At 47.1% G+C, this 20102-nt stretch overlaps 2 protein-coding genes across 8 annotated transcripts in view; one reads left to right on the forward strand and one right to left on the reverse strand.

Annotated features, from left to right (window-relative positions):
* INTS10 (integrator complex subunit 10) overlaps positions 1-6339 on the forward strand; it is a 43146-nt gene extending 36807 nt beyond the window's left edge. For 3 of the 6 annotated variants that reach the window (XM_026653313.2, XM_026653314.2, XM_026653312.2), the window contains exons 17-18: positions 3202-3279; positions 5944-6339. In XM_026653313.2, coding sequence (XP_026509098.1) covers positions 3202-3279; positions 5944-6100 — 235 coding nt within the window. In that variant the 3' untranslated portion in view covers positions 6101-6339. The remainder of the gene's footprint in view (positions 1-3201; positions 3280-5943) is intronic. The other 3 variants (XM_026653317.2, XM_026653318.2, XM_029911924.1) reach the window with 1 other exon arrangement.
* A 387-nt stretch (positions 6340-6726) lies between these two features.
* The window catches only part of HGSNAT (heparan-alpha-glucosaminide N-acetyltransferase), a 30396-nt gene continuing 17020 nt past the window's right edge, over positions 6727-20102 (reverse strand). Inside the window, exons 6-18 of one of the 2 annotated variants that reach the window (XM_026653319.2) lie at positions 19646-19715; positions 18111-18214; positions 16145-16221; positions 15410-15440; positions 14109-14269; positions 13043-13158; positions 11905-12029; positions 10335-10461; positions 9674-9760; positions 8173-8250; positions 7971-8041; positions 7718-7830; positions 6727-7257 (exon numbers count right to left, since the gene is read on the reverse strand). In XM_026653319.2, the coding sequence (XP_026509104.1) occupies positions 7076-7257; positions 7718-7830; positions 7971-8041; positions 8173-8250; positions 9674-9760; positions 10335-10461; positions 11905-12029; positions 13043-13158; positions 14109-14269; positions 15410-15440; positions 16145-16221; positions 18111-18214; positions 19646-19715 (1342 nt within the window). In that variant the 3' untranslated portion in view covers positions 6727-7075. The remainder of the gene's footprint in view (positions 7258-7717; positions 7831-7970; positions 8042-8172; positions 8251-9673; positions 9761-10334; positions 10462-11904; positions 12030-13042; positions 13159-14108; positions 14270-15409; positions 15441-16144; positions 16222-18110; positions 18215-19645; positions 19716-20102) is intronic. The other variant, XM_026653320.2, reaches the window with a different exon arrangement.

Raw genomic sequence — 20102 nt, forward strand, 5'->3', positions numbered from 1 at the left:
TGCCTGGAGTCTTCTGCTTGAGAAAGGAAATAAACTGGCTGAACTGTCAGATGTGCTCACAGATGTAACTATAAGTTCTCAGTTCCTGAGAATAGCTCTTCTGAGCCCTATTCTGATAATTCTTCTAACTTAGCTACAAAGCTAGCACAAAAAGTCTCAAAAGAGTCCATGTCAAGATGCCATTGCAGGCACTGAGACTGTCAGCGTCTCTCTGGAGGGCACAGATCTGACAGGAGAGGTTGTGTAGCTCCCATTCCACTGCACCAAAGTCTGCAAGTTAAAACTGTGTCCGATGCCATTCTGCACCAAGACTTCGGCATCCTTGTTGCCTCAATGCACCCAACAAGTGATGCATGACAGAATCCTCATTACGCAAGGTGTTGCTTCAACCAAAGTGTTGAGCTTAGTCTTTGTGTTTTTTTAAAAAGGGCTTTGTTCTCTGTAGCTATGCAGTTTGATCTGGCCACCTCTCTGACTCTTTGATTGTCAAGTTAGGTTCTGGTCCCCAGCCCTGCTGTCCTGAGCTTGCAGCCTTCAAGTTGATTGCACGGAAGGTGTCTCTTATAAAGTTTCTCCTTGTTTGGCTAACAGTTACCAAAGTTTACTCGCAGGATTGTTCCTTTTTCAAACTGGTGCATACAGACATATCACCTTCTACGCGCGCCCTTCCGCAAGTCATGGAGTTTAACAAGAACCTGAAGCTCCTCTTTATGAGTGCAGGTTTCCGTAATGTTGGCCTTCCGGCATCCAAATGGCATCAGGAGTTGGGTTTCTGTGCTCGATTATCATAATCCTCTCCTTGCTGAGACAAATCCACACAAGCTCTAGGGAGAGAGGATGTGTGGAGTTCCCATGTAGTCAGATTGCCTAAAGCCTGACTTCTGGAGAGGATGAAGGGCTTGGGCATTGGGAAAGGGCACACTTTTTGGAGAGTGAATGCTCTTCGGTGGTCTAGCTAAGTTTCTCCTCAAGAACTTAAGAGCCTTAGACAGCAGAATAGCTAACTCAGTCATCATCAGCACTCCAACTCTGGAGCCAGCCTTGCTCATGTCCTAGACTGAAGATGCCAATGCATTTGGCTGAAAAATGGCTAATAGCAAAGGAGGCATCACAGGAATTCATCTGAAGTTGATTGCAGTCTAGTAAGTCTCTGCCGTCTGTGACAGACATGATTCTGTGACTCACTGTGTTTTACATAAGCAAGCAGGGAGGAACAAGATGTTTCTTTATTCAGAAGCCCTGTAAGTGGGGAATTGGACAGTGCCCACAAGTCATTGCTAGCTGCCTTGCAGGAAAGGAAATATACTGTTGCCAACAGGTTTGACCGGCTTGTAGGAGTCCCTCTGCTGGAAGTAATGGATCAGCCAATAGGACTGTGGATCCCTCGATAATCTTGCTATGACATTTCAGTTGCATGAGGAAGGGCATATATGCAGCCTTAGTGGGCAGTACTCTTCTTGATGGTTCCAAGCTCATAGCACTGCAAAGGTGCTTGCTTCCTGAAAGCATGGCCCTACAGAGGAGATGTATTGCACCAGAGTAGTCCCCTTTTGTTAGGGTCAGGACGGACTCTGTGCATTTCTTCTCTTGCATTGAAGTCCAGTGTGTAATGGAATATTCATTAACTAAGCTGCTGAAAGCTCCCGGTGAGACACTTGATACCTGTGAGTTCGTTACATGTAGGTAGCGCACTTTCCCCAGTGGCGGTGACTTTAGCCCATAGAGTGAGGGAACTTTGAGGCCATTGTGCCCAATGCAGTTCTTCAAAGAGCAGGTGATGCTAGCATTCTGAATTCCTTGCAGAGCTGGTGACCGTGTTCTGTCTTAGCCAATCCATCAGACGGCCATGGCTTACCCCAGTAAAACCCTTCTCCACAAACTCTGCCAAAGCACTATAGACTTTAACTAGAGAATGCTAAAACCAGCTATTTTTAGTTTACACCAATTCAGTATGTACTGGGAAAGAATTGTGTCTCTGATTGCATCTCATTGCTACAGCGTGGCAGGTCTACTGGTGTTCTGCTGCAGGCCACAAGCTCTGCTCTGTGTCCATTCAAGAGATGTGCAAAGCAGCTCCATGGTGCTTTCGGCACGTTTTCCGAACAACATTGCTTCCATTCAGCCTCAGGCCAAAGGGGATTTTGCTTCTCCTCAAGTTTATAGAAACACTGCCTGACATCACGGGCCCCAAAACACACTTTTCTGTGACTGTCTCCTTCTGTTTGGGGCAGTATCTTCTCTCCCCACATACCAGGACAAGGTTTGCGTCGCTCTTGCTATTAAAGGTATGTTCAGCACACAGCGTATTGCCATTTTGGTTGCACTGTTTTTTCTTCTGAGGCATCTTTGCAGCTTTTTTTAGTCTCTAAGAATGGGGCTTTGCTTTGTTGGGTCTCTCTGGTAAACCTAAACCTGTAACTGTTGGTCTCTGGAGACCTACACCTCAGCAGATTACTGCTCCCTAAGGGCTCAACGTTCTCTTGCTTGGCATTGCTAATGTATACATTTCAAGAATGCCCATCTATTCTGGAGTAATTTTGCCTCCTGCCCAAAAGGAATAGATTACTGGCACAGCCTAAATTCCTCACTGGGAGGGAGGAGGGCCCAAAGCTGTCTCTTGGATGTCCTACCACATAGAACATTGAGCTAAGGGGGCTCCTGTCATTACCATGTGAACAAGCAAATGCCTACGAGGAGTAATTTGCTGAGTTGTGTTTCTGCAGAGAAGAGAGATTACAGGTAAGTAGTAATGACGCATGCTCAGTTCTCCATTGCATAAAGGTCAATTGTCTGATACTCCCCATTGTACTGCTTAAAAACAGAGCGGAAATCTGGATCAACAGCTTGTCACTCTCCTTGCTACAGCATCCTCTCTTTTCCCATTCAACTTTCCAAAATGGTCTCCTGCTGCTCTTCACTAAAATCACTGTGTTATGGGTGCTGAGGAAAACGTCCCGGAAAGCACTGCTGTACATTGGATTGTATTTCCACCCACTTGTGGCACGACAAGCCCTGGAATGGTCTATTGTGGGTGTGTTAGAGTGACGGGTAGAGGCGGCTAAGGCCTTGTCACCTCCCATTACTTTAGCTGGACAGTTGGTCGCACTGTGATCTCCCTCCAGTATCTTTCTGGAGAGTTGTTTTGCAGCATGGGGGAGCCAGTATGGTTGTTTGAATGCTGCTGTTTGCTGTTTTTTAAAGGACTTCTAGCCCTCCCATGGGGTTACTGCAGCAGGAGTTCATACCTGTACTACAGCCCAGCATACAGACTGCTGACAGGTACCAAGCGGAAAAACCCTGCTCATGGTGTGCCGTGTTTTGTCAACATGTTTTTACTGCCCATGGTTTTCAGCCCTTTGTTATTCAGTACTTTTATTCATGCTTTTTTTTTTTTTTTCATTTGTGCCTACATCCTTTGGGAAACCATGTTGTACAATTGTAACGTTTAGTTTTTTCCATAAGTTGCCAAATGTGTATATGTTCTTCAATTTAATAATCACCGTCGAGTTTAAACAAAAATACAGGGATTCTGATCAGATGATACGGACGTCCAGTCCACTTATTAAAATGCTTCTCAAGACTTTATTACTACCCCCATTGGATCAACTTGTAGTAACTTTTCCTCAACCAAATTGGTTGCAGTTGAGAATTTTCTTTAATGCATACCTTGCTGTTAAGTCGGAAACACTGGCTTCTGCCACATGCTGCCAGTAATATTCAGTATTACAAGTTTTGTATTGATATTTTGAATTCCTGATGGCTGATCGACACTGAAAACTTACACTGGCGTAGCTACATCTCTCAAGGGTGTGAAAAATCCACGCTCCTAAGAGATGTAGTGAAGCCAACCTAATGCCTGGTGTAGACAGCACTACGGTAGGTCAGTGGAAGAATTCTTCTGTCAACCTAGCTACCGCCTAGCTCCCATTGACATAGCCCTGTCTACATGGGGCTTTAGGTCAGTATAACCGTGTTCCTCAGGAGTATGGATTCTTCACCCCGCTGAGCGACATACTTATAGCGCTATAGGTCTGTAGTGTAGCCCTGGCCTTAGATGAGAGCGGAGTGTGTAGCCCACAACTGTTATCAATGCTTGTGAGAAACTGAGGCAGAGAGACTGGAAAGCAGGATTGTCCCATAAGCTGAATGTGTAGAGCTCTATTTTCAGCACTGCTTGTTAGCATTTTAGTGCCTGGCTCCCATTACCATTAAAAGTCGTAACAAGATATGATTTTAAGTTGGATTTCCCACTATATTAAGAGTTGATGTCTGGATATTAGTTCCCTTTACATTGTGCTCTAGCAGAGCCATGTGGCATGTGCTATTTCTGTGTAAAGTATGAAAACAGACTTGATTTTTAATTTCTTTAAGGGCCGGGGCAGTTTTCTCTTCGCTTTGAGAGGGAGCGATTTGTTGATACAAATATTCAGTGTAGGAGATAAACTACTTAAATAGCTGGTTTTGGTTTAGGACAGTGCTTCATTGGGGGTTTAATTTCTGGATTGTTCCTTTCGGCTGATCCCTCCCCCACCTCTGGGTATGTATGGTTTGCTGCCTCTTTCCACCCTCGCTTTAATTGGATTTGCTCCTAGTTCCTCCCCACTCCCTGAACTCCAGCAATTCACTGAGGCTAGGTCTACACTACAGCGGGGGGTCGACCTAAGATACGCAACTTCAGCTATGTGAATAGCGTAGCTTAAGTGGCGTATTTTAGGTCGACTTACCTGGCTGTGAGGACGGCGGCAAGTCGACCGCTGCCGTGCCGCCGTCGACTCCGCTACCGCCTTTTGCCGCGGTGGATTTCCGGAGTCGACGGTAGAGCCATCAGGGATCGATTTTATTGAGTCTTCACTAGACGCGGTAAGTCAATCCCGATAGACCGATTGCTACCCGCCGGATCGGTGGGTAGTGAAGACGTGCCCTGATTCTCCCACCAGGACTCTTCCACTAGAGCCCATTTGTGCTGAGGTATTTGCTAAACAGCAACTCCCTCCTCCTCTTCCCTGAGCAGGGACTAATGATACAAGGTCAGGGACTCTGTACCCAGTCCTGGACCCCTGCCAGACTAAAAGCCCAGTGAGAGTCAAGCTTGTAATCCCAGCGTTCAAGTGTTACGAAACGCCGCTCTGCCAGCAGCAGTTCAGGACGTTGGGGCTCTGAAGTTGTGGAATGGAAGTTGGTGTTGAGGGGCTGGAGCAAAAACAGACCATAGAATGGCAGTCTGATATCACATGACCTGCTCTGGCTAGAACCACTTTGGTTGCAGCCATACCAGAACCACTGTGCTTTTTCCAAGTATGAGTCTTGGATGTGTGATCAAAAGAAACCTTTGATCCTTGCCTGGAAACTGACAGACAACTCCAGAGGGAGCTGCTGGCGCTGACCTCAGTCTGATACCAGACATAAGGCACTCGCTGCCTCTGGGGTTAGTATAAGTGTCTGATCAGTTCTGCACCCACCCACAGAGCTTCCCCACTAGCAGTAGTGAAGTGAAACAGACAAGAGCCTTGTAAGCTTCATGCTGCTGGGGAGGGAAACTCAAACTTTTGTTAGTCTCTTTTGCATCTTTGCCCCGCAGCTGCAGAGACAGTGATTAGAATGGGGAAGTGGTGTTGGTAGAGATTTCCTTCCCAGTGCAGGACAAGCACTGCCCGGGGGGGGGGGGCATGGAACAGTGAGTGGACATGCCTGCTAGCTAAAACAAGTGACATTTGATGATTTAAGCATTAGACTAAAGGCATTTAAAGATCCCAAAACTGTTTAAAATTCAAGTAAGCAAATGAACACTTGAAAGTATAGAAAACACATTAATTTTCCCCAGATGAATTCAGATATGGAAGGTAGATGTTACACTTTATTTCAAAAAGTGCTTCTGTGTACAAGGGCCTCATCTACTGTTCAGAGTTAATTCTCCTCTGTCTTTTGTTTCCTTGATGACTTCAGGCATCACACAGTAACCCGGGGAATAACTAAAGGGGTGAAAGAGGATTTCCGCTTGGCTATGGAGCGCCAGGTCTCGCGCTGCGGGGAGAATCTGATGGTGGTGTTACACAGATTCTGCATTAATGAGAAGATACTGCTACTTCAGACACTGGCCTGAGTGGAGTGGACAGTGCAGCAGGGTGTCTTGCTGAGAAAGCAGAGGGCTGTATTATATACTCCAAACACAACATTGCTGTTGCAATGGGACTGTTCTAAGCTAATCACATTCATGATGTTATGGGACTCAGTCCTAGTTGCGTGTCCTAGAGTACATGTAAACTGAAGTTCATACTTAAACTAATTTTCTCTCTCATTTTGGTAGATCAAAGATTTTATAAATAAATCATTTGAAAATTCTTCTTTTGTGAAGTAAAATGTTTGTGTAGCTTCCGTAGCTATTCTAGAGTCATGGTGCGAGAGGTCATTTGGAAAGAAGCACTTTTTTTTTTTTAAATAAAGTAGAATGGGACAGGGCTGGAAGTGACTGTCACCCCATCACATTTTGTTTATGCCATTGCTGTTCAATCTAAATTATTTAGTCTGTACATCTTCCTGCTGAGGCTGAATCCGGTTCCCGTTGACTACACTGCAGTGTTGCTTTGAGAGGAGGTTAAAGGCCTTGAAGTAAATCTAGTTACTGTGGAGAAAACGATGCCATTATATGGACCATGTAGATGGCACCAGAGCAAAGTCAGTTTGTAATGGCTTGAAATATGTCAGACACACAACCGTAACCCAGAGCAGCGATATCAGTTCCCTTTATGAAAGACACTTCAAATTATCAGAACTGTCCAGGTGTTAAGGGCTATCCCCTACGTTGGTCTGTTTGAGGGTAGACCAGCAGCACTCTATGCACTGAAACATACTGTATACAGAGACAGGCAGACAACACAGCTCAGGCAAGTTACTGTGTTTTGGCTAAACAGTAAGATACTGTCCCTTAGTCATCAGAAAGTCTCCATTCCAGTTTCCCTGGAAATGTAAACTAAACACATGAGCCCTTTTTAATAATGAATCCCACCAGAAATGGCATCATCTCTGAGGAGTCCAGCTTCAATATCTTATCCCCCAGAAGAGACCGTCACGAACCCAATCAGATTTTCCAGAATATCCTTTTCCGGTACAGTAAATACGATATGATGACCCAGATCGATGTTGCAACCAGGTTCTGAGCCAAGTGCTCCCCATGGGACTGACTGTCCTTCATCTTCCACTTAAAAGGGAAATAGTTCTCAAATACTTCATGCCCAACATAGACCAGGATCGAGTTCATTCCTTAAAATAAACACAGACAAAGAAAACAATTCTATACTCCATTGCATTGTAAGAGCAAGCTGTAGCAGCAGGGGCTGGCAGCGCATTTACGGGAAAGGGAATCAGGAAATCCTAAGCATTAATGTTGTTTCTGCCATGTGGCCTTGAATAAGTCACTTTACTCCTCTGACTTCACAGCTAAAGAGTGATTAATAATTCTTACCTCCCTCCCAACAGCAGTTTAATTAGCTAATGTCTGTACAGCACTATGAACATATGGAGAATGTAGTTTTATAATTAAATCAAAGTTTAAGGATCTTTTAATCAAAGATTTTTCATTGCAAAAATATTCTTGAAGGGAAACAGTTTAGCAACAGCTCTTGCTACTTGACATGTCAACAGAATGTTAATTTTACTGATGAGGACAGGACTGAACCACCTATTGCATCACAGATAACTAAATATGCTTGAGGTTACTGACCTGGGTAGAAAAATGGAGCACCTGACCACCATTTCTTGACATCCACAAGGTAGTAGATCAGCAATAAAAGCAGATAGGCAAAGCAGCTCAATGTTGTCACGTAAGAGATTGACCTACATATTTTCAGTGGGAATTTGAAAGGCTATTTAGAGACCATTCAATATGGATTGATGTTGCTACAGTTAACTACATTCTCTCCAGCTACCTGGATACAAACACATTGAATAGTAAAAAGTTACATGTCTCTACTTACCACAGATTCTTATTTGCAGGAATATACCCTTCATCTTTAGAGCATTTTGTCAAGATAGCAGAAATAATCCCCTGAAATAAGTGGTTGGAGTTTATATGAATTTTCATTGCAGCACATCTTAGAAATAGAAAGCTTGCACTGCATGAAAAGATGTGGTTGTTAATGAGTAATTTAAACTGCATTAAGAAAAGATGTAACTTACCATGACTACACTCCATATAAAAAACCTACTCATTATCTGCTTGTGCTGGTCTTTGTAAAACAAGAATATTTTTCCTGCCTATAAAAAAACAAAGGCATATAAACCAGTAAATTACCACACTATATCAGGCATTTTCCACTACCCACTTGCTGTAGAATTGAGAAGCTTAAACCGCTCTATTTGTGCTAAGCCGTTGGAAGACCGAGATTAGGAACTCTTCTAGGAGAGGCAGCAAAGAGTCCTGTGGCACCTTATAGACTAACAGATGTATTGGAGCATAAGCTTTCGTGGGTGAATACCCACTTCGTCGGGTGGGTATTGACCCACGAAAGCTCATGCTCCAATACATCTGTTAGTCTATAAGGTGCCACAGGACTCTTTGCTGCTTTTACAGATCCAGACTAACACGGCTACCCCTCTGATACTCTTCTAGGAGAACGCATTCAGGTGGAAAACAAGTGATGTTTGTTTAGCAACAAAAATGTTCTGATTTCTACCCCATATGAGTAACCACACAAACAACTTTTAAGGCTGCTCAACTGCAGTTCCTATTAAGGCAACCAAAATATAAGAACATTTTCACCAACCTAAATGGCTAGGCCATGCCATCTATATACCATATACCCAAAAGCACTCCTCAACCCTTCATGGCACACGCTCCCTTTCAGTTCCAACATCCAGCCGCCTACAATCCATGTAGCCACTTCCTCAAACTCCTACTCAGATACACAACGCAGAACTCCTTTCCTCCAAGGGATATGCAGTGTGCCTTCTACCTGACAAACTATGGCTGTTGGCTATCCCACCTAAGTCCAGATATACAGATCTAGAGTCAGCCACTACAAGATCACTCCCCACACCTGGTATAAGAGACACCCTAGTTATTTCCTGTTTTAAGTACAGTGACTGGCTACAAGGGAACTTTCGACATGTTAATGGTTTGAGTGGCAACGCACTGTCTCCTGTTCTGGAAAATGAGCACATACCATAGGTGCTAAGTGCATTTGAGAGATGAGGAGGAGGATGGAAACACCACAGCCAAGTATGAGCTTAAATTTAACAGCCCAAGTCCATTTTTAGTCTTATTTTCAGAACCCCTGAGCAGCCAGCTGCTACCAGTAATTGCCAGATCTCCCCACAGACCGCTGGGGCAATGGTTCCAGGCCTCCCCAGATATGACAAACCAGGGTTTCAAGAATTGAGCAAAACACCAGATTTTTTTAAACCTCAGAATCACGCTGGTCAATGTACCTCAAATTTTAATGTAAAGCCTCTGCCGGATGCCCCCTCCTGCCCTGCCAACTTGGACTCAAGAAGTTTTCAGAGGGTTTGGCTAGTTTATAATGCACCTGTGACTGCAACCTTAACTCTAGAGAAGATGCTGCCGCTCCAGCTCTAAAAGCTCCTTTCCCCCTACCCCCACCTTTGACAAAACGCCTTCAGTTGTTTCTGGGAGATGAAGGCTTGCTGACAGTGTAGGTCCAAAAAGCAAAGCCGGTACCTGAAGTCCAAAAAACGCCATGCAGATTGAATTTATTGTTCCCAAGATGCCTTCGGGATCATAGGCCACTGTTGTTTGGTAGAGCACCTTGCAGAGAGAGAGATTTAGGATTAAAAAGGTACGCACCCAGCCCTGAACTTCCTGCTCCCCTTGGGCCCATTTCCCCAGCCCTCCCCTGACACTTGACTGTTCTCAATGCCAGATTTAGACTTCACATTGAAATCGCTCCATTTACACTGTGCTACAATCCCTCCTCAGAACACAGTCCAAGGAAATGGTCTTTGGAGCAGAACTCTCTCCCCACAGCCCCCAAGGCCAGTGTGCTGCTGATGTAAAGGAGCTGCTGGTGAACTTGCCTAGTTGCAAATAAGCCAGGCCAGGCCAGCCCCACCCATCCACAGCCGTTCCCAAGTCTAGCCTCTCCACCTCCCACAGTGGTACCACCAGAGTTGTCAACTAAGTTTCAGAGAGATCTAAGCAAGGAAGAGCCCGTCTTAGCTGTCACATCCCAGATGGAGTGGGAGAGTTGGCATTTAAAGAGGGAAGTAGCTTTTTCTCCTTGAAAACTTAGCTAATTTTATATTAAAGTTGTTGACATGTTAAACACAGAACCTCACTCTGCAGCGAGTCAATGGTTTATGTGCATGTAAGAACCACTCACATTGGATGATGGGTGTTGGTAAATATGCTTTTCTCCCAAGAGCAAGTGATCAATATAACCGGCTGCTCCCCCGGTGCAGTTGGGATATTTTCCAAAATCCCCAATGCCACCGGGGCCAAGGTAACCCCTGGAAAGGAAGCAAAAGGCCATGGGTCTTTGCAGCACTATACTGTTGAAAGGCTTGAGAATGAACAACAAGGCTACGCTTTGCTGTTCTTTAGGGATCTGCTGAAGCACAAACTCACCCCCAGAGGCAATCAGGTCACCCACCGAATTACATCCTTCCCAGGTACAAGTTGCAAGGGGAAGGGCAGCCCAGAGGAGACGCTAGCTGCTTTCCAGGCAACTAGTTACCACCAGTGCGCTCTGTCACTGCCAATCCCCACAGCCAAACTAGACAAGCGCCAGACTCAGGCTGATCAAGACAAGATCAACTGCCAACAAGCCATAGCACCACCCAATCTTGCCCTTAACGCAGATCCAGCTCTCAGGCCCCTGGGAAGGTACAACGCGCAGTGGAACTCAGCCCAGCTTTTTATGCTGCGGAGTCTTCCTCTGGCCTGACACACGGGGGTGAATACAACGTGCTGAATACAGAACAAGCCAGTGCAGCATCGGTGCCGCCAGGCAAGGAAATGCTCACGGACTCCCACAGCAGTAAGCACAATGCAGGGGACCTCCAAGAGACCCCTCAGGCTGCAGCCCCTTGGAAACAAGTGGATGAGAAACCTCCGTGGTGGGCAGCCAGGTGCTGTTAACAAGAAATCCCCCAGAACCCAGCGCCCTGACGCTACGAGACCCACAGCCAGTGTCAAACAGAGACTGTACTTGGGAATGGCAGGAAGAGGCCACACATGGCTAGTCAGCGCCTGAGGCTGGGGGCTGGGGAAGCAGGCACTGGCGGGAGGACAGGACATCTCCAATGCTGACTGCACTCAAAGCAGCTCATCGAGAAGGGGCATAAAGGTTGAACAAGGTACTTTGAACAGACCTAGTACGGCCCCTATCCGGCATCCCACAAGCCCAGGCACTTCTAGGAGCAAGGAGAGTTCCAGGCTGTCGCAGCTAGAAGCGCCAAGAGTCATTACTAGGACCCTTATGTGCGCGTGATCTCTTTACAAGGAGGGGAGGTCCTCCTCTGCCTGAGCACACAAGCTGTGGAAGGGATGTAGCTGCAGCAGGCTGCAAGCATCATCATCAGCAGCCCGAAAGCTCAGCACATATGAAAAGACTGGCTTATTGAGATGTTCTTTCGGGAACAGAGCACCTCATTCCCTTACCTCCCATGCATGAGAGATGTGAGCTGCTCAGACACTACAGTGATGGGGACCATAGGAGAACCTCAGAGGGAGATTTTAAACCTGTTTCTTACCTAGGTGAGTAATAAAGATGTCCTCTACATAAAGCCAAGTACTTCACTGCGAAGTGGGGGAGGGATGTTTCACTGAGAAGCCCCCTTTTCCTACTGACTCAGAGCTAGAGACACTGAAACATGGTCCCTACGTAGCAGAATAACCCAACACCACACAGAAAGCACCCAAAGGAAAAGGACTCCAAGCATTCAACTTACTTTGGGCAGCCAGGTACAATTAACAGGAAGGTCAAACCCAGCCAAGTCGCTTCCAGTGTCAGAATGAAAACCCACTGTGGCCAATAGAGCAGGATATCCCGCAGGGCAAAATACGGGGTCTCCTGCTTGAGAGGTAGGGAGGAAAAGGAATATTAACTGGCAAATGATCACTGAGCATTTGGGGAAAAGACACCTTTCACTTTCGAACAGCCCCCGGCACTGCAGATGGTTGGGAGTGATAACAGCAGAGTTTGCAGGGCTTTCCATTGTAACATTGTTTTCACACGCCCACAATGTCTGAAACTGACATTCACCAGGTTTGCTTTCAAAAGTGATTTTGTTTTGAAAGTCTGAGCAAAATCCTTTGAGCAGATTGTGAGCCAGACAGGAAAACAAGGCGTTTTTCCTTGTTGTACAAACCCTAGCTATGCTAACGTGGGTGAAATTTGAAACTCTGGATTCAGCATGGACTAAACCCTTGCTTGGCTCAGGTGGGGACAGAAGGGTTAAAATAAAAGCACTGTAAGTGATTGGAAAGGGTCACGTCCCAGCATGCTTAGTGTGTTTCTGCTAAGATCTTAGCAGGGTATAACAAAGCCCTGCACTCTTAGGGTACTGCTGCCCGGTCTGTGCCTCGCCTTCCGGCCCAGAGGGCGGTGCTCAGACTGACATGCGACAATTCTAGAAGAGGGAGGCATTTGGAGCCTAGAAGTGGACAGTGGACTGAATTACGAGGTCAAAATTACACCTGTGTTTTTCAGCACCCTTGGAATCCAAGAGGCATTGATTGCAGATCAGGAAGGAGTGAATTCGTAAGGACCTTTATAATCCTCTACACAGCAACCAAGCTGGGGCTAGCCATGCAGAGCTGTTGAAATGCACCCCTCTCTGCTCACTTCCTGAGCAACCCCCTTGCACTGCTCTGTACAGTTAAACATATTAATCTTAGCAGCATGGCTCCTAACACCACACAAGAGCTGCCGGAGACAGGACTACAGTGGCAGGCACGGGAGAGGCCACCATCCAACAGCAGACTGCACGTGCAAGAGGCAAATGTGACGGTGCTGTGTATCCTACGAGCGTTTACAGCCTGCCCCTCCAGCATCATCGAAGCCAGCTATAGCCAAGGATCACTCACCAAGGTATCGTTCTCAGCCACAGCTTTAGCAAACAGGAGTTCTAAGACGGCAACCACAAGGTAGGTAAATCCCAGTCTCTGGAGTACACCTGGAATCCGCAGATTACCCCAGGACACTACAGGAAACACACACAATGTAAGAGAGGGGCTGCTGACGTATTACTGCGGCTCTTTGGCAATGTACATTGGTAAATTCTGGCTCCTTCTCAGGCTCAGGTTGGCCACCCCTGGGTTAGGGCCTATGTCCTCATGCTGCCGCAGGGAATGTCTACACAGCAAAGAAAAAACCACAGCTGACCCGTGCGAGCCGACTCAGATAGCAGAGCTGTTTCATTGCTGCGTACACTTCCGGGCTCAGGCTGGGCTCTAGGACCCTGTGGGGTGGGAGGGTCCCAGAGGAGGTGTGTGATGCACTCTCTCTGTGCCCCACTTCCACAGCTTGGGGGATATTTCCTCCCCACCCCGTCTCACTGCACAGGGAGGGAGTAGGGCACAGGGCAGGACTGTCCCATGAAACGCAAGCAACACACTTGCACTGCGCCCTTTCCTTGAAGCCCAATTGTTCCTACCCCAGGCTTTCCTTTCCCGCTCCCCTGCAACTTCACAGTCCGAGCACAGCTGTTATTCTCAGGATACAAAGAGGAGGGCGTGATGGTCTAGAAGCAAGAATTGGGAGGTCCCAGTCTCCTATGGACTGGATGTCTCTCTGGAAGATACGCTTCAGTCAGTTACTGGGCTCAAATAAATGGTTGAACGGATGAAATTCTCCAGCCTGTGTTACACAGGGGGTCAGACTAGATGATCTCATGGTGCCTTCTGGCCTTATAATCTATGAATATCAGTAAGGAGACAACCTTAAGCCAGACGGCTGCTAGAGTTATGCAGCACAGCTGAACAGCTCACTGTTCTTGGCCTATTACAGCACTTGCACAGAACTGCCCTCTACCTGCAGCCATCCCTGGGGTGGGACTGATCATATATTCATTCTACAACAACCAGGTAAAAATGGGAAATCTACAAATTCCAAAAAGGACAAGCAAACAACAAATGAATTCTCTCCACTTACAAGGTCCAAGGCAATAATTGGGATTGACGATTACGATGCCTATTAGAAACAGCAAGAAACTCCTCCAGAGAGCTTTCCCCAGCACTTCCCACTTCGAACATCCTCGCCTCAGCATGGAGTTCAGTGACAGTGAAATTGAGGTGCCCATGATAAACACAAACCTAGAAAAGCAGGCAGCGGTGAAATGGGTCTATTCAGGGGAAACATGACTAATCACACATACTCCAGTGCTGTGACTCCGTGCAGCTCCCGGCAGCAGCGGCATGTCCCCACTCGAGCCCCTATGCGTAGGGGCAGCCAGGGGCTCCACACGCTGCCCCCGCCCCAAGTGCCAGCTCTGCAGCTCCCATTGGCCAGGAACTGCAGCCAATGGGAGCTGCAGGGGTGGCGCCTGCAGACAGGGCAGCATGCAGAGCTGCTTGACCGGTGCCACGCCTCCACGTAGGAGCCGGAGGGAGGACGTGCTGCTGCACCCCTGACCTCCCACGCCCCAACCCCCTGCCCCAGCCTGATCCCCCTCCCACCCTCCGAACCCCTTGGTCCCAGCCCGGAGCGCCCTCCTGCACCCCAAACCCCTCATCTCCAGCCCCACCCCAGAGCCCGAACCTCCAGCCGGAGCCCGCACCCCCTCCCGCATCCCAACCCCCGCCCCAGCCCAGAGCCCCCTCCCGCACCCTGAACTCCTCATTTCTGGCCCCACCCCAGGGCCCCCACCCCCAGCCAGAGCCCTTGCCCCCTCTCGCACCCCAACCCCCAATTTCGTGAGCATTCATGGCCCGCCACACAATTTCCATACCCAGATGTGGCCATCAAGCCAAAAAGTTTGCCCACGGCTGTACTAGCCAATAGGGCATATATCACATCACCCCAGACTAGCCCTGCCCCTGGCATAGCACCAGACTCTCATTGGTCTGTGCTTAAAAAAAAAACACACTTACACCCCAAAATCCATTTTCCAAATGGATTTAAGTGCATTGAAGTGCAATTTAGCAGCATTCCACTGTGTGGCCCTTCTAGTCTACCAAGGGGAGACATTTATTCCTTTCAGGAGTATCCTCCTTCAAGCTCTCCTTTGCCGTGAAGCCCACGAAAACCTTGGCAATGGTTTGGCTGTTGGTGTGCTCAGATCACAGCTCATCATGCTGACCAGTACTGTCTCATTGTTTCCTTGTACTTCCCCGTCTGTCCGTCAGTATCTGGGGCAGGGCCTGTCTTTTTGTTCTGTGTTTGTACAGCGCCTAGCACAACGGGGCCCTGGTCCATGATAATACAAAATAATAATAATCACCACAAAGACTTACCATGGAAACACAAGATCTGCCAGTGTTAAGCCTACAAAGGAATCAATAGACAAGTTTTAGTTGCCTCGAAAGACTGCATTCATGATGACCCTCACTTCTAAGTGCAGAGGAACTGCAGAATGCCTGTAATGATTCAGTAAACCAAATTCTTAAGCCGCATCCTAAAAGATACTGACACATAACTACTCCTTTGACTGTATCTACTTCACTTTCCCTTCAGTTTGTTTGCCCAAACACTGTCTGAATTAACGGCTGTGTCACAGGGAAGACTTCTGGCATGGGATCTTCACAATTTACCATGGTATTAGCACAGCACAACATGTCTGAACACAGGACCATCAAGCATGATCACTGGGGCGGGGCTGTCATTAATGTTATCTGTACAGCACCTCGCACAACGGGACCATGACCTGGCTGTCACCTCTAGGTCCTACCACCAGAAGCGTTAAATAAGAACACGGCCACTCAAAATGTGTGGCCGTGTTAAAGATGTGAGCAAAAAGGTTGTGTGACAATATGGAGCCTTCCCAAGATTGTCGGATGCCAGGAATGGTCACACCGTGCTTTGAACTATTCTCCTGCCAGATACCGGGGGCTAGATCCTTTGCTGGTGTAAACTGACATAGCTCCACTGACTTCAATGGAGCTACACCTATGTGCACTAGCTGAGGATCTGGCCCTGTCTGTTCATTGCCGTGACTAAGGGCTGTATTACATGCATGAACCATACTTTACCATTCCAACTCTGGTGTTTGAAGAACCAGTATTTTCCTCCTCCGTAATTAACAAATACCATAATTATGAGAGAGAGCCTAAAAAAGACACAAAAAATAATGAGAACGCAGGTACAATATTATGTGTCAGAAAGACAGGCACTTAATATTCTACCCCGCTAAAACATTTTTCAATCTGTCTTTTTTTTAAGCAAACCTATAAACAAAACGGCCAAGCATGCTGTCGAGGGATCAGTGAACGACCTTCATTCAGAGGAAACTGATGTTGCCTGAGAGAAGAAGAGAGCACTTGAAAGTCACATTACTAAGGGCTGGTCCACACTTACCCCCCAAGTCGAAGTAAGGTACGCAAATTCAGCTACGTGAATAACGTAGCTGAATTCGACATACCTTACTTCGACCTTACCGCGGTTCAGACGCGGTCCACACGCGGCAGGCAGGCTCCCCGTCGACTTCGCGGTACTCCTCTCGCTGAGCTGGAGTACCGCAGTCAACGGGGATCACTTCCTGGTTCGATTTATCGCGTCCAGACCAGACGCGATAAATCGAACTCGGAACTTCGATCCGCAGCCGTCGAACTACCGGGTAAGTGTAGACTAGCCCTAAGCATGCGGAGTGTGATTTTTGTTCATATTCCCATATAAGTTCACAAAGCTGGCTCCCCACATTGCTCCAGCCCAATTCTAAACGTTTCAGGAAACCCAAGAAGTGGGATCCTGCAGTTCTTCCCCGTTAAATGGACCCCCTGGCGCTGTCAGATCTCTAAGCCAGAGATTGCACAGATTGGTCCTAGTAATTCCATGTACTCCACCAACTTCATTTAGCAAGTCCTCAGCCCCCCACCCCATCCCCTGAAAGAGGGAAAAGCATCATTCCTCCCATTGTAGACAGTGGATATATCAGAACACGGAGTTAGGAGACTTGACCAAGGCCACACAGGAAATTTGGGAGCAGGGCAGGGAACAGCAAGGCTGTCTTTTTACTTGTAAGCCTCATGGAGGGAAGAGAATGATTGAGTACAATAAAGGAAAATCTAACTAGAAGTCACGCAGTGCACATTAGAAAAAGGGAATGGAGGCTGGACACCAGGAAAAATTTCCTGCCATGGAAATCTGGCAGCCTGTGGAATGGTCTGTCAAGGAAAGTGGTGAAAGGACCATCAAAACCAGACAGGACAGATACTAGTAAATGCACTACAGGGAACAATTCTCACAGGGAGGGAGAGGAAGAAGTTATCATACTATGTAGGGTTGGTCAAAAGTTTTCCATCTAAACTGTTTTTCGATGGAAAACGGAGTTTTTGACACACAGTTTTTTCATGAAAAGTGTCTGCTTTCCAGGGAAAATGTCAATGTTTTTTTGAAAACCTGGATGCCTGAAAACCAAAATAATAATAATAATAATAGAGTTTTCAACCTAAAAGTGAAATATTTTGATTCTGAAATGCCCCCACAGTGCCACATGTGAGTCGTAGTTCAATTGCCTCATGCTCCCCCATCTCCTCTCTTGGCAAACTTCCCACCCAGACTACATTTCCCATGAAGCACAGGGTCACAAGACTGCCATGATTCATGGCCTACACTATCCAAGAGGGAAGAGGATGGTGCATGATGGAAGATGTAGTCTGACCAAAGAGCCCACCCTATAGAAGAGGATGAGGCACCAGAACTACAACTCCCACGAGGCACTGGGGCAGCATTACCAATCAAAATATTTTGGTTTACCGCCAAAATATTCTGGTTTTTGATTATTTGCTGAAAACTCAAGTTTTCACAGGAAAAAATAATTTCCAGCCATCTCTATTAATAGGTAGTTTCCTTCTCCATACTTATAAACCCACATCTGATGCCATGACATTCTACCATCCCTGGGGGTGAAGATTTCATACTGTGGCCATAATTACATTTGTTCAAACCCAGAGAAGCTTTATGGCGAGTGGTACAGAAGCCTCTGAGGCTGCAATTTACCCTCGGAATGTGTCAAGGGAGCGCAGTCGCCGCTGGGAGACGGTCCACGTGGTAGCTGGGACATCACTGCTGGTGGAATCTGTTCTGGTCGGGGATCCGAGCTCCTTGGAATAGAAACACCACCCAAGAGGAGAAGCTAGCAATTGCCTCGACACCTTTGTTATCCTGACCATATGGGGAATGTGACTCAGCCAGCTTAGGCCTAGAGATACTGGGCATTCATACACACCATAACTAATTCTGTTCTCACATAAGAACGGCCATACTGGGTCAGACCAAAGGTCCATCTAGCCCAGTATCCTGTCTGCTGACAGTGGCCAATGCCGGGTGCCCCAGAGGTAATGATCCCATTTCTCTCTTTATTCCCCACACTTATTCCTTGTATTTCACACTTCATACTTCTCACTTCTTTAATAAGCGTAGGAGGCATGGTCCAGTGGGCAGGGCACTGGACTGTGACTCAGGAGAGCCGGGTTTAAGTCCAATGTTGGCCACACACTCCATGTGACCTTAGGCAAGTCATTTAATCTACCCTGTGCCTCGGTTCCCCATGAATAGAGTGGGGATAACACCTCTTTGCCTCACAGGGGTGCTGTGTGGATCAAACTGATGCACTCAGCACCCCACCAGTGATGAGGACCATGTACAATAGACTCCTGAGAGAATAATTGGGGAGCATAACACTGAAGCGTGCTCATCCTGCGTGGGCAAAGTACACTAGGCCAGATGCTGATGTCATTTATACCCGTGTAAATCCAGAGTGATTCCAACAGCTGTATTCCACATCTGCAAGTGTGTAACAGCGCAGAATGTGGCCCACAGCCGCCGCAGCACTTCCAGGCCCTGGTCTGATCACAGAATTCTAGGCCTGAGTTCAGAGTGCCTAGAACTGCCTATAGTGCTGGGAGCTTTCCTCTCTTGACACTGTCCACGTCACAACAGGGTAATTCTTTCAGGGGAATATTTCCTGCACTGAAACTAGCGAGAGAGGCAAAACACGTGACTGTGCAGTAACTGACAGGGTACAAGTACACTGAAGCCAGAGGTGTAATTTTCAGCTCAGGTAGGCGTACGCACATTAGCTCGGATGAAATTGGCTTGTTACAAATAGGAGTGTGGCCAGGGCAGCATGGGCGGTAGGATAGGCTAGCAGCTAGCTGCCGTGAGTACGCAACCAGGGTCTCGGGCTGGATTGTACCTGGTGAGGCTAGCCTGTCACAGCTGCGCTTCTCTGTCTAGCATGCTAGCGCAATCATATATGTCTACCTGAGCTGGACATTACACCCACGGCTCCGGCGTAGATGTATCCTGAGAGTCATAGATGTCCACTGTACAGACATTAAACAGGTGGCAAGCCCCCTCCAGCGCTCCCCACAGATCGAGACAGCTGTCTGCCCACACTTCAAGGATTGCCCGGGAACCAGTCCATGAGGGGGATGTGGCTGGTAATTTACTGAACCTCAAAAAGGACTAGTTGGTGTGAACGCTTCAGTGTAAAAACATGGACGGCAATTTAGCGCCTTCTAGCAACTCACAGAATTAATGAGACGATCAGTGTCTCCAGGGTGCAGCTTCTTGTAAAACCAATTCCTGATTGGATCGATGCTGTGAACCAATAACAGTAAAAAAAATCATATTCTATTGCTTATTCAGAACAAACACATGCTATCGAATCATGTTGGCGCAACATAAACCAGACGCTGAGAACATCTACCCCCACCCCCAGTCCCCTCCCTGGATTAGTACAACGTTATAAGCTTGCAAAGTCAAACACACAAAAGTTAGAGTGCCAGAATTAAGGTGCAACCTTAATTCAGCCCTATTGTGTATACATACTATGGTACAATCACCACATGCTCAGATTTCCCCCCCTCCGTTTTGTTTACACGCAGGGCCACCTCATTCGGTACACAGGATGGATGGCTATGTAAACAGATTTTCCAACCTTTATAGTTAAACACATATGTAAATCCTATTGACTGGAATGGGTCT

This window comes from Terrapene carolina, unplaced genomic scaffold (genome assembly GCF_002925995.2).
Source record: "Terrapene carolina triunguis isolate 2854851 unplaced genomic scaffold, T_m_triunguis-2.0 Scaffold136, whole genome shotgun sequence".
Classification (NCBI taxonomy): domain Eukaryota; kingdom Metazoa; phylum Chordata; order Testudines; family Emydidae; genus Terrapene; species Terrapene triunguis.